The sequence below is a fragment of the Rhinolophus sinicus genome, linkage group LG10 (genome assembly GCF_036562045.2).
Source record: "Rhinolophus sinicus isolate RSC01 linkage group LG10, ASM3656204v1, whole genome shotgun sequence".
Taxonomy (NCBI): domain Eukaryota; kingdom Metazoa; phylum Chordata; class Mammalia; order Chiroptera; family Rhinolophidae; genus Rhinolophus; species Rhinolophus sinicus.
Genome location: NC_133759.1, coordinates 80,021,154 through 80,034,178, shown reverse-complemented (window position 1 = coordinate 80,034,178; position 13,025 = coordinate 80,021,154). Strand labels below are relative to the sequence as shown.

General features: G+C 36.1%; 1 protein-coding gene across 5 annotated transcripts in view; it reads left to right on the top strand.

The window, feature by feature from the left end:
- Window positions 1-13,025, top strand: part of FAM13B (family with sequence similarity 13 member B) — a 64,814-nt gene that overhangs the window by 24,236 nt on the left and 27,553 nt on the right. For 2 of the 5 annotated variants that reach the window (XM_019740217.2, XM_019740220.2), the window contains exons 8-10: window positions 5,276-5,317; window positions 5,996-6,151; window positions 8,039-8,171. In XM_019740217.2, the coding sequence (XP_019595776.2) occupies window positions 5,276-5,317; window positions 5,996-6,151; window positions 8,039-8,171 (331 nt within the window). The remainder of the gene's footprint in view (window positions 1-5,275; window positions 5,318-5,995; window positions 6,152-8,038; window positions 8,172-13,025) is intronic. The other 3 variants (XM_019740222.2, XM_019740221.2, XM_019740219.2) reach the window with 2 other exon arrangements.

Genomic DNA, 13,025 nt, shown 5'->3' with positions numbered 1-13,025 from the left:
CTCTAGGTTTGCTAAATTCTCTGCTAGTTCTCTGTAATGCTCCATGGTTTACTAATCTTTTCGAATTAGGGGAATAGCTATATACGTATTTAGGCCACTAGATATTTTTCATTAAATTTGTTTTCAATAGAATGGTGGTTAAAAAGCAGAGGAAATAGGGGTGGCTGATTAGCTTAGTTGATTAGAGCGTGGTGCTGATAACACCAAGGTTGCCGGTTCAATCCCCACATGGGCCACTGTGAGCTTGCCCTCCTTAAAAAAAAAAAAAAAAAAAAGAGAAAAAGGAAAAAAAAAAAGAGGAACTAAGAGTCAGAAAGCAAAATGTCATTTAAAAATAACGTAATGTCTAGGGGAGTATCTGTCCAGTGTCATTGAGAAAAATTATAAAGTAATTTAAAATGTATACTGTAAATACAACTATTACATTTCTCTGTGGGTTTCTAGATCTTTATATTATGTATAGTTTCTTCAAACATGATTGTAATTGTGATATATTAACCTATTTCTTCACTCTTTGCCCCTGATTTAACCTTTTGTTTGTGGTTTTCTGTTTACATGACCTTCTAATTTATTTTTTGATAGCCACTTAACTGTATTTTAATTATATATTAAGGTATTTGTGAACTATATGTTAAAGTATTTAATTATATCTTAATTAAAAGTACTGTTATTCTTTCTGGACATTTTGAGTTATTTCAGCTAGCTTGTCAGTGCTATACTGTGACTAAACAACTTTTGTTCTTAGGCCCTTTTTTCCTTCTTTTGAATTATTTGGATAAATTTATTAGGCTCAAAGAGTAAACTTTTCTATGGCTTTTGATAAATATTTCCAGATTATTTACAAGATTTGGCCCAATTTACATTGTCATTAGCAATATTTTCTTGAGGACCTGAATACAGTAGATTTAAGTGGGTGCATGTGTCTAATAAACCAATTAAGATTAAATGAAATTTTAAAATCACATCCACAATTGTGTAACATTTGAAGTACTCAGTAGCCATGTGTGGTTAGTGGGTACCATATTGGACAGAGCAGATACAGAACATTTGTATTATAGAAAAAATCTTTTTTGGATAGAACTGATTTAGAGGGATGAATTCGTTAAGCATTTTTAATTAGCAGCAAGGTTAAATATTGTTTCAAATGTATGCTAGTAATAGTTTCTTCTCTTTGATCATCTGTCTAATTTTGTAGAGAATCCTCCTTCCCTCCAAAACAGTCATTGTTAGATGGATCCATTGGAAATTTAGTGGTTGTCAGGATTTCTTAATTGCAAGTCATAGAAACAGACCTTATTTGAAGGAAAGAAAAAAGGCAGTTTATTAGAAGAATGCTGGATAGGTCACAGAGTCAAAAGAACAAACAAATAAGAACATGGGTAGCTCTGGAGAATTTAGTAACAAAGGGTCTTTAGCATGTGGCTGTTGCTGTGAGAGTTAACTATCTCCTTCTGTCTGTCATTCTGCTCAAGATCTGATTTCTGTGGGGTGGCAGGGGAGAGAATCTGGCCTAACTTGGGCCAAGTGTCCAGCCCCAAGGCCAGGGTAGAGCTGGTCACTATAATATATGCATCTACCAAGACCATTGGTTAGAGGGAGCAGCTAGTTTGCTACGGAAAAATGGGCCTATTACTAAAAGGGGTAGGGATATCAGGCAGCAAAAACAGGTGTGCCTACCACAGTGGTCTTCTAGATTTAGTGATGATATTTTAAATGCGTTAACCTTTCATTTTAGTTTTGACTGATTAATTGCATAAAGGTAAAAAATATGTTCTTTAATTATCCACATTCGATGAAAGAAACGAAGGGGAGAAATATCCCTGGAATACACAGGACCTAGCATATAGGGAGCTTTAATAAATTTGTTTTAGGGAATGAGTGGATACTGTATTGCATGAAACCGAAGACTGACCTTTTGGGATTCGAATTTTTCATCTTTTTGCCTTTTTCTATGAGGTAGTTTGCAAACTATGTGGTAGTTTGCAAACGCTTACTGGAAGTATTACGGAGCCTACTTTGTATTTCTCTTCAGAAGGGATACAAACATTTAGTGACGGTTTAAAATAGTTCTGAAACTTTTTGGTCTCAAACAGTTATACTCTTAAAAATTATTGAGGACTACAAAGATCTTTCTTGATTATACCTATTGGCATTTATGATATTATAAATTACAATGGCATATTTAAGCTGCTGGGGGTGTTTCTTTGTTGCACTTTGGAAGGTGCTTATATTTATAGCTGAAATGTAGCTATTTACAGTCTAACTTTTTTCTTAACTGATTAATTCCTCCTCTGTTAGTTTTAAGTCAGTGATTCGTTTTGATCTAATGACCCTGTTACGTACTTAAAAATTATTGAGGATCCCAAACTTTTATTTCTGTGGGTTACAGCTATTGGTATTTGCTATATTAGGAATTAAAACTGAGAAACTTACTGTTTTAAAGTCTCAATAAACCCATTACAGGTTAATGTAAAAGTTTTTAATCAAAAGAAACTAGGTTTTCCAAAATCTCCAAAACATTTTTAGTGAGAAATTTTTTAGTGGCATTGTTTTTGTATTTTTGAGAATTTTGTTAATGTTTGGCTTAATAGATGACAGCTGGATCCTCACATTTTCTTCTACATTTAATTTGTTGCCCTCCGCCTTTTTTTTTTTTTTTTGGTTGAAGTATGTGAAGAAAATCTGGCGTCACTCCAGTATGTAGTTGGATGGAAAAAGGAGAATTTTAATAGCCTTTTCAGATAATTGTGGATATTCTTATTTGACAGCACACCAAAAAACTAGATAAGCGGTAGTTTCTTAAAGGTTATTTGTAATGTGAAACCGTATCTGAATTTTTTGCACTGTAATCCATTGGTCTATCTTGTAGTTTGAGAGAATCTTTATCCATGCTTGGTTTGTAACATGGTATATTGGTCATTTGGACTTATTTCAATCCTCCAAATAAGGATATATTTTGTTACATAATATCAAAAGTTCATATTCTTTAGTATCCCCACTGATTGTATTAAAAACATCTTTAAGTGTTTGGAAGCTATTGAGCTTATTGTGGAGAATACAAGTTTTCAAGAATTCTAATTTTTACTTGAAATACCAGATTTTATCAGCACTCTCAGTTGTTTTTCTTGACATGACAGTCTTACATGTTTTTGAGAAAATGCCTGCCAGATATTTAAGTTGGAATAACCATAGTTTTATTAGTCTATCTTTCAAGTAAAAATGGTGTTCCATGATAAAAGTTTAGCTCTCAACTCAAGATAAGCATTATACTAAGCTGTGCAGCCAAGGTGCTTCATGTGTACTTCCCATTTTGTCACATAAAGTATTACAAAGAAGTGTACTCAAGGGCTGAGATAAAATTAATAATTTTCACTGCTTCATCAAGGACTGGCCTCTTTAAAAAAATTTGCAAGTGAGTGGTGATGAAGAATGTAATGGCCACGATACAGTTTGGTACCACTTACTTTGGATTTATGTTAAGACCCTAAACTGTTTTTACTGCCATTGATTTTTGTATCATCATGCAAATATCAACACAATGAAAAAGGCAAATATGAAAACAGTTTTGATCTTTTGGTTCACAGACCACCCTTTGAAAACCAGTGGTTTAAATATTTGTGTATGAGTTATATTGATTGGTCTATTTATGCATCTATTATTTCTATATATTGTTTGCCATTAGTCATATTTTGTTATGATTTGAGCTGAGTTCAGAGTGGAAAAATGGTAGGTTTAGGGTATGGGTACCTTAGGGTGCACAAAAAGCAGGAGTTTAAGTTACTTCTGAGCCTCAACTTATCCATGAAGTCGGTGGAAATCTAAAGATTGTTTCTAAAATGCCTTGTATCTTTAGATTAAAAAAATGTTGCTTTATATCCGCATATGTATCTGTAATTTAGCTTTGTTATTTAAATATACAAATTTACCTTTATAAAACTTAAAGAGTTCTTAACTTTTCCCCCCATGCTTCATAATCTTTTTCCTATGTTGTATTGCAAAGGTTTATTTTGGCTTGAGGTTTAGGTAATTTTAATTTAAACTCATGCTTATAGAACCACACATCAAAAAACAGTTAATTGGCATTATTATAAAGTTCATTTAAAGTTGTGCTTTTAATGCCTTGCTAAGACTTGGAATTTAGAAAGAATGAAAAATTTTATATTCTCTTTTTGGGCTGTTGATGCTAGGGCTTCATTTTTCTGAGTTTCTTGGTTTCTGCTGGTTCAGTTTTAAGTGTGATGCATGAAAGGATGTAGTGATTGAGGAAGAGCTCTGAGTTAAGAGTTTAGAGATTGGTCTCCATGTCATTCTGTGGATGCCTTATTGTTGAGGAAATGTGCCTTCAGGTAAATACAGGGGTGTGAGAAATGGAATACAGTAGTCCCCCCCTCCCCAATCCCCAGTTTCGCTTTCCGTGGTTTCAGTTACCCAGGGTCAGTGTGGTCTAAAAATACTAAATTTTCCACAACCATTGACGTATCTGCCTCTGACATCCAACCATTGACATCATCATGGCTTGATGATCCAGGATTACCCGAAGCAGGTGGTCGTCTTTCTGACAAATCATCAGAAGGTCAGTAGTAGCCTAACACTATGTCACAGTGCCTACCTCACTTCGTCTCATCACATAGGCATGTGATCATCTCAGGCTATTACCTAAATTTTTATAGGAATCAGTAGATCACATTGTGCAATACTTGCGAGGAAAATCTTACTAGCACAATGAATGAGGTGGTCTGAATTTAGTATCTATTTTGCCTTTTTGCTTGAGAAAATCCTCTGAGTAGTAGCATATGCTGTTACTTCTGGCAGGGAGTGTAGAGCCAGGATTGAGGCCGCCATACTATCCTAGATGGGGTGCTTTTGTTGCGCCGGTAGTCAATTTTTTTTCCTTAAGACTTGGAATAGGTCAGTGTTTTGCCAAGTGAGCACCAGGTGAAGTAGTTGGCTACACACACACACACACACACAGAGAGAGAGAGAGAGAGAGAGAGAGAGAGAGAGAGAGAGAGAGAGAGAGATGGGGGGAGAAAGATAGAGAGAGGAGGGAGAAGGAGGTAGGGAGGCAGGGGGAGAAAATGTAGTTAAGGGTCTTTTTGTGTGGAGAGATAATTTCTTTAGAAAATTAGAATCATCCCTCTCCTGGAGATGAGCATAAAACTCAGTGCATGCTCTCCTGGGTGTGTTAAGGTTGTGCAAATGTGGCAGTTTTCAGCACATTTTTTAGTCATTTAGTATTGAAGAATTTATAGCTACTTTCTTTCTTTGATTACAGTGCCCATATATCTCCCATCAGCATCTTACCAGCCTCTGCAGAGTAAGTAGTATACTTATAGAAGACAATTAAAAAAATAAATTTAGATATTACTAAACAGTAGAAATGAAACTCATATATTTATTGTGCTTACTTTAGAGGAAGGATTGTACATAAGATAGTGAAACTAGTTAGTATTTCATGTACTGCAGTAGGAACAAAAGAAGAAGGAATGCATTACACTAACATACAAAGTAAAGATGAACTTCAGATGATTTTTTTGATCTTTTGAAATGATTGAAAAATGTTAGAACTTTTTTATTGTTTTCTTTCAGAAGTAGACTTCATGTAAAAATACGAACAATACCCTTACTGTTTGTTTCTTTTATTTTAGCTGAGCATTGGTAAATTATTTTGTTTCATAAACATAGCTTTGAAAAGTCTATTTAAGTCGCTTTCTATATATAGTAGTGAAGATGAATTATGGGGACAACTGGTTCTTCCCATCTCAGTAGTAATGACATTATAATTGATTTATATAATGTCTACTTGAGCAAATTTCATTTTAAAATTGAAGCCAGTATCATGTATTCCTTTTATGTATTTCTTTTTACACTCTAGCTTATCATTTAAATACCATAATAATTTGTTTACTAGTCATAGGTTTTAACATTTGTGTTTATGTGGTCAAATACCCGGTTAGGGTGACTGCTTCTCACTAAATTTTGTTCTGTTTTGTAGCATTTTAGAAAGAACAATTAGAGCTGCTGTGGAACAGCACCTTTTTGATCTGCAGAGCAGCATAGATCATGATCTTAAGAATTTACAACAGCAAAGTCTGGTGTGTAATAATGAAGCAGGAAGTATTAGTTGTGATGGAGAAGGATCTAATAACCAGTAAGAAACTTTTAAAACATTTTACTGTTATTAGGAGTTACAAAATTGTTTTGTTATCTTTAAAACACATATTTTTACTTAAATAATGGGGTCCCATCTTACTTGGGGATTTCTGAAAGTCAGTGTGAAAAGTGACTTTGTATGTACTTGTATATAAGTTATATATACTTAATGTAACATTGAAAATCTCATTATTCATTAAGTCTAACACAGCCAGATTTTTCTCTGAACACCAGATAAAGTAGTTAGCTTACTTTTATAGACTTTGTTTTATGAAAAATAACTTAAAAAAAAATTAGACCTATGCTTTGTGCAATAGATGGTCACACCAGGAGAGACGAGCAGAGAGCTAGACAGCTTCCAGGGGAAGCAGGTTGACATCTCTCTGGGTGCATGTGGTCACTGAGTGAAATAGCAGAATCACCTTTGATCCCTTGCTACCAGCCTCTGCCCTCCCTACGTTCTTTTAGGGTAGCTGTCAATAGTTGAATTTGTATAAGTTAAAAATACCTCTATGTACTGTGTGATATGTGATGTTACTCTACTCTTCATCTGACCTGTTACCTTTAAATGGACAAAAGCCTCATCTCCTTTCCTATTTACTTCAGCTCTGCACTTGAGGATGTATATAGGTACCTTCCTCTGAGACCACAGGCAATGATTTCATAGTTTTCATTTATCAGTATTTGTTTGGGGGACAGAGGAGAAAGATGTATCCAAATTTGGAGGATTCATTGAAAGGTAAAAAAATACAGATGATTGGGTAGAGTGCTTTTTATTTTTTTTAACTTTTATTTATTTTAAGTGTGTTTTCCCAGGACCCATTAGCTCCAAGTCAAGTAGTTGTTTCAGTCTAGTTGTGGAGGGAGCAGCTCACTCTGGCCCATGCGGGAATGGAACTGGCAACCCTGTGTTATGAGCATTGTGCTTTAACCAACTGAGCTAACTGGCCTCCCCTAGAGTGCTTTTTTTTTTTTTTTTTTTTTTTTTTTAAGAAATAGATTTTTAAAAGGCCCAATATGTCTAGTACACTAGAATGCTATTAAATATGAAGTGAAACAAAATATTGATATGAAAACCAATGGTTCGAATATGTTTATGTTAGGATTATCATATTGGACAACTGAGGTGTGCCTGCACAGCTCTGTGGGATGGCCCTGGTTTCTGTGCTTTGAAAGCATGATTAGAACTGATACAGCTGGATCTATAGGGAATAATCAGGCTAAAGATGAAGGAAAAAGCAGTATTTAAAAGTTGTAAAAAGTGGGAAAATATTTCAAAGGATATAACATAAGCAGATTCCTTGAAGTTTGCCTTTAGCTTAGCTAGAAATCTTGAAAAACTGTGCCCATGCTCAGACAATATTCATATTTTTACCATTGGGGAAATAACTCATGTTTTGTTACTGGTAGTGGTTTTGCCTTTGTAAACAAAAACCTGCAATGTTTTGCATATTTCATGTTATGTAAGATGGGAGATCTGCAGTAGGAAGCTATTCCTGTTGTACTTGATAAGGTGTTGGATGCTGTGGTGTCTAGTGCTAGACTTGTATTTTAATCAAATAAACAGGTCATTATTATGATCCAGAGTATGCATTTGTAAGGGAGATTATTATTTTGGCACATAAATTATTGTTAAAGCCATGCATTTGTTTTTGAAAATTTTCAAAGCGGATAACAAGGTAGATTCCTTATTGCATCCCATGGAGAGACAAAAATAAACTTAGTGCATTTACTAATCTAACTTGGCAAGATAAAGAAAGTGTGGATTTTTATGAAAAGGACACTTTTTCTTTAACAAGTAGAAGTTTTAGATCATTGTTGATATTTATTTTGAAGGCATTACATATTCAGCATTTGGCCTGATTTGATTTTTTAATCTTTATAGGGTTGATATTGCTGATGATGATATTAATGCCAGTGAAAGTAACAGAGACTGTTCAGAACCTGTGGCTAGCACTAATTTAGGCAATGAAGTTATGCAGCAAGATTTTGTATTTGAGGATGAAGAAAATAACCAGGTAAGAAATGCAAAGATAAACATCTCTGTGTTAGGTGTGCTAGATGTACAACTCTGATTGCTTCATGTGCTTTTTAATTTTTCCCCCTCTTCTTCCGCCTCCACCCCCCCACTCTGGTTCAAACCGTTGTTTCTCAGTCTAGTTGTGTAGGACACAGCTCCCTGGTCCATGCTGGTATTACGAGCCTTGTGCTCCCCCAGCTGAGGCAGTGGGTCGCTGATAGTCGGTCCGTTCACAGCAGCCGGCCGTTCACGCTGGCTGCTGGCCGCTCATGGCAGCACACGGTAGCCCATGGCAGCACACAGCCGCTCACACTGGCTGCCGTCCACTCACTCTGGCCGCTGGCTGCTCATGGCAGCACATCGTAGCACAGCAGCCCATGGCAGCCCACGGCAGCTCATGCCAACCTCATCACCCATGTTAGAGGATTATGATAAATATCAAAAGAAGTAAAGTATAAAATTATTTTGTAAATGAAAACATTTCACAGAAGTTAAGCTGCTGTTGTTACTTTCACTGACTGGACTTGTATATTGCTTGTGTATTAATGCTATTACTTCTACTGGTATATTAGATTAATCCCTTTTCATGTATTCATGGTTATTGCTTCTGTGGTTGTCTCCTTGCCCATTCCTGGACTACCAATTTCTGCCTGTCTACTGGATCATTCTCATTAGTGTAAAATATTTATAGTTATTTTTCCCATGTTTAGTAGGAAAAAGCCTTCTCTTTGCCTTTCATCTCTCTCCAGCTACACCCCTATTTCTCTGCTTCCCTTTATAATAAAATTACTTGAATGAATTGTCTGTGTCTGTTTTCTTTAATACGCTTCTCCCATTCCCTCGTGAACCCACCCTCGGCCACCTTTTGCTCTGCCATTCCTCTGAAACTGCTCTTGCACGTCACCAGTGATGTCTGTTGCACCTTTTACTTGACCTAAGAGCACAGTTTTATTCAATTAATTTCTTCCACTACCCTGGTACATTTTCCTTCTTGGTTTTCAGGATATCTCCCTCCTCTAGGCTTTTTTGTACTTGACTGGCTGCTCTCTATCCCTTTGCTGATTGCTTTTTATGTTTTGAACCTCTGAAATTTTGAATGGCCCAGATCCCAGTTCTCAGATCGTTTTCATTAACTCTTTGATAATCTCCTTTAATCTAATGAGATAAAGTACATAAAGGTTTCCAAATTTATATCTCTAAATCCAGACCTCTCTCTTAAACTTTAAATTCTTAGATGTAGCTGTTTATACTCAACATTTCCATTTGGATATTTCATAAGCATCTTAAGCTTAACATGCACCAAACTGAATTTGTAATCTTGTCAGCACATCTGCTCTTCCATTTGACTTTAAAAAATCTAATTAAAGGGCAATTTTTGCTTCCATATTCAAAGGCCAAAAGCCTTGGGTCATTCTTGATTTCTTTCTCACTTACATCCAGTCTTTTCCAAAGTCCTGTTGTCTGTACCTTCAAAGTTTATCTAGAGTCTGACCACTTTTTACAGCTTCCATTTTCACCATGCAGGTGCAAGCCAACACCATTTCCCCTAGATGAATATAGCCTCCTAACCGATCTCATCTTTGTTTCCCTATGCTCTGTTCTCAGTGCAGCAGCCAGAGTGATGCTTTTAAAGTGAAAATTACATAATGGCAGTTCTTTTCTCAGAACCTTCCAATGCCATCTAGGTATAAAAATATAGCAATAGGCTCTAAGGAAACACTGACAGCTCAATTTTAAGGTTCTGTCTGGATTGCTTTTTGCCCAGATATCCCCATGGCTTGCTTCCTCCAGTGACCCTGGAGATCTTTCTGCAGTTTTACCACCTCAGAGACTGTGGCCAAATCTCCTCATCACTCTATGTATTAGCAGGCCCTCCCACTGACCCACCCCCATCCAGTTTCTGAACTTTTCTCCTTCCCTGCCCCTCTCCTTTTTGATACTGTTACCACCATTGCACATTTTAATTATTGATTTCTTGTCTTTCTCCCACCATTAGACTATAAACTTCATGAGGGCTGAGATTTTCATCTGTTTTGTTCATTTTTACATCCCCGTTATCTAGAACCCATAGTAGGTATTCATTAAGTATTTGTGGAATATACTACCAAACAAATGAATAGCATCTGGCACATAGTAGGCAGCTCAGGAAATTTGTTGAATGAAATTGGTGTATCAGCTACTTTGTTAAGAAAGTAGTTCTTTTTATTTTTTTAAGACTTTAGTTTTTAGAGCAGTTTTAGGTTTACAACAGAATTCAGAGTGAGGTACAGAGATTTCCAATATGGTCCTTTCCCTCTCACATGCAGACTCTTTCATTATAGTATATATATGGTATATTCACCAGAATGGTATATTTTTTTGACCAAGGATAAACCTACATTGGGACATCATAATCACTCAGAGTCTTGTTTACCTCAGGGTATATTCTTGGTGTTGTACATTGCATGGATTTGTTCAAATGTGTAATGACATATATTCATCATTATAATATACCAGGTTTTTTAACTGCCCCCTAAATTCTCTGTACTCTACCTGGTCATTCTCCCCTCCCCCACTGCCCCGCAACCACTGATCTTATAGTTTGCCTTTTCCAGAATGTAATATAGTTGGAATCATACAGTATGTAGCCTTTTCAGATTGCCTTCTTTCACTCAGTAATATACACTTAAGGCTCCTCCATGTTTTTTCATGGCTTGATAGAGTATTTCTTTTTATCGTTATGCCATTCTCTGGATATACCACAGTTTATCTATTCACCTATTGAAGGATATCTTGTTTGCTTCCAAATTTTGGCAGTAATGAATAACACTGGTACAAACATCTGTTTGTGTGTAGACATGAGTTTTTACCTCCTTTGGGGGGTACCTCCACAGCTGAGATATCCTTCCTGACTTTTAATGGTCACATGCTGGTATGAGACCAGCCTGTCTCACATTTCTGCCCCTCCTACTAGTCGCAATGTGGCTGCTTCTGTATGTCCATAGTTATAGGTCTTTGGTTGGCAAGACTTCAGGCAATTCTCAATAATGGTTGTTTTGTGGTTTGGTTGTAATTCATGTGGTCTTGAGAGGAGGTGAGCACAGAATTTACCTACTCCACCATCTTGACCAGAAATCTGTGTTGATTACTGTTGCTTTTATAGTAAGTTTTGAAGTCCTCCAGCTTTGTTCTTCTCCTTCAATGTTGTATTGGCTCTTCTGCATCTTTTGCCTCTCCATATAACTTTAGAACAGTTTGTTGATATCCATGAATAACTTGCTGGGATTTTGATTGCGATTGCACTGAATTGATACATCAAATTGGGAAGAACTGACATCCTTACAAGGTTGAGTCTTCCTATTTATTCACCTGGAATGTCTCTCCATTTATTTCTTTTTAAATTTTGTTCATCAGAGTTCTGTAGTTTTCCTCATATAGATTTTGTACATATTTTGTTAGACTTGTACCCAAATATTTCATTTTTGGGGTGCTAATGTAAACAGTATTACAGTTTTAATTTCAAAATCCACTTGTTCATTGTTGATATATAAGAAAGCAATTTACTGTTTTTGGTTAAACTTATTTATTTCAATTTTATTAGGGAATATTGGGGAACAGTGTGTTTCTCCAGGGCCCATCAGTTACAAGTCATTGTCCTTTAATCTAGTTGTGGAGGGCACAGCTCAACTCGACGTACGGTTGCCATTTTCAATCTTTAGTTGCAGGGGGCGCAGCCCACCATCCCATGTGGAAATTGGACTGGCAACCTTGTTGTTGAGAGCTCGCCAACTGAGCCATCCGGCCAACCACTTTTTTATTTATTTAAGTGTTTTTCCAGGATCCATGAGCTCCAAGTCAAGTAGTTGTTTCACTCTAGTTGTGGAGGGCGCAGCTCAGAGTGGCTCATGTGGGGATCGAACCAGCAACCTTGTTGTTAAGAGCACTGCGCTCTAACCAACTGAGCTAACCGGTTGCCCCAAGCAATTGACTTGTTTATTAGCCTTGTATCCTGCAACTTTGCTTAATAATCACTTATTAGCTCCAGGAGTTTTTTTGTCATTTCTTTTAGATTTTCTACATAGATCATCATGTCATATATGAACAAAGACCGTTTTATGTCTTCCTTCCCGATCTGTATACCTTTTATTTCCTTCTCTTGTGTTATTGCATTTGCCAGGACTTCTGGTACAGTGTTGAAAGGAGTGGTGACAGGGGACATCCTGTCCTTGTACGTGATCTTAGTGGGAAAGCTTCAAGTTTCTCACTGTTAAGTATGATGTTAGCTATAGGTTTTTTGTGGACAGTTTTTATCAAGTTGAAAATGTTCCCTTTTATTTTTAGTTTACTGAGTTTTTATCATGGCTGGGTATTAGATTTTGTCAGATGCTTTCCTGCATTTATTGGTAACATCATGTGATTTTTCTTTTTCAGTTTGTTGATGAGTTCATTAACTGATTTTCAAATGTTGAACTTAGCTTTGCATACCTGGGATAAATCCTACTTGGTTGTTGTGTATAATTATTTTTATACTTTTCTGGATTCTATTAGCTAATATTTTATTGAGGATTTTTGCATCTATGTTCATGAGACATATTGATCTATAGTTTTCTTGTAATGTCTTTGTTTTTGGTGTTAGGATAATACTGGCTTCATAGAATGAGTTAGGAAGTATTCCCTCTTCTGTCCTCTGAAAGAGATTGTAGAAAATTGGTATAATTTCTGCTTTAAATGTTTGGTAGCATTCACCAGTGAACCCACCTGGTCCTGGTGCTTTCTGTTTTAGAAGGTTATTAGTTATTGATTCAAGTTACTTAATAATATGGGTTTATTCAGATTGTCTATTTTTTGTGTGAGTTTTTGCAGATTGTAACCT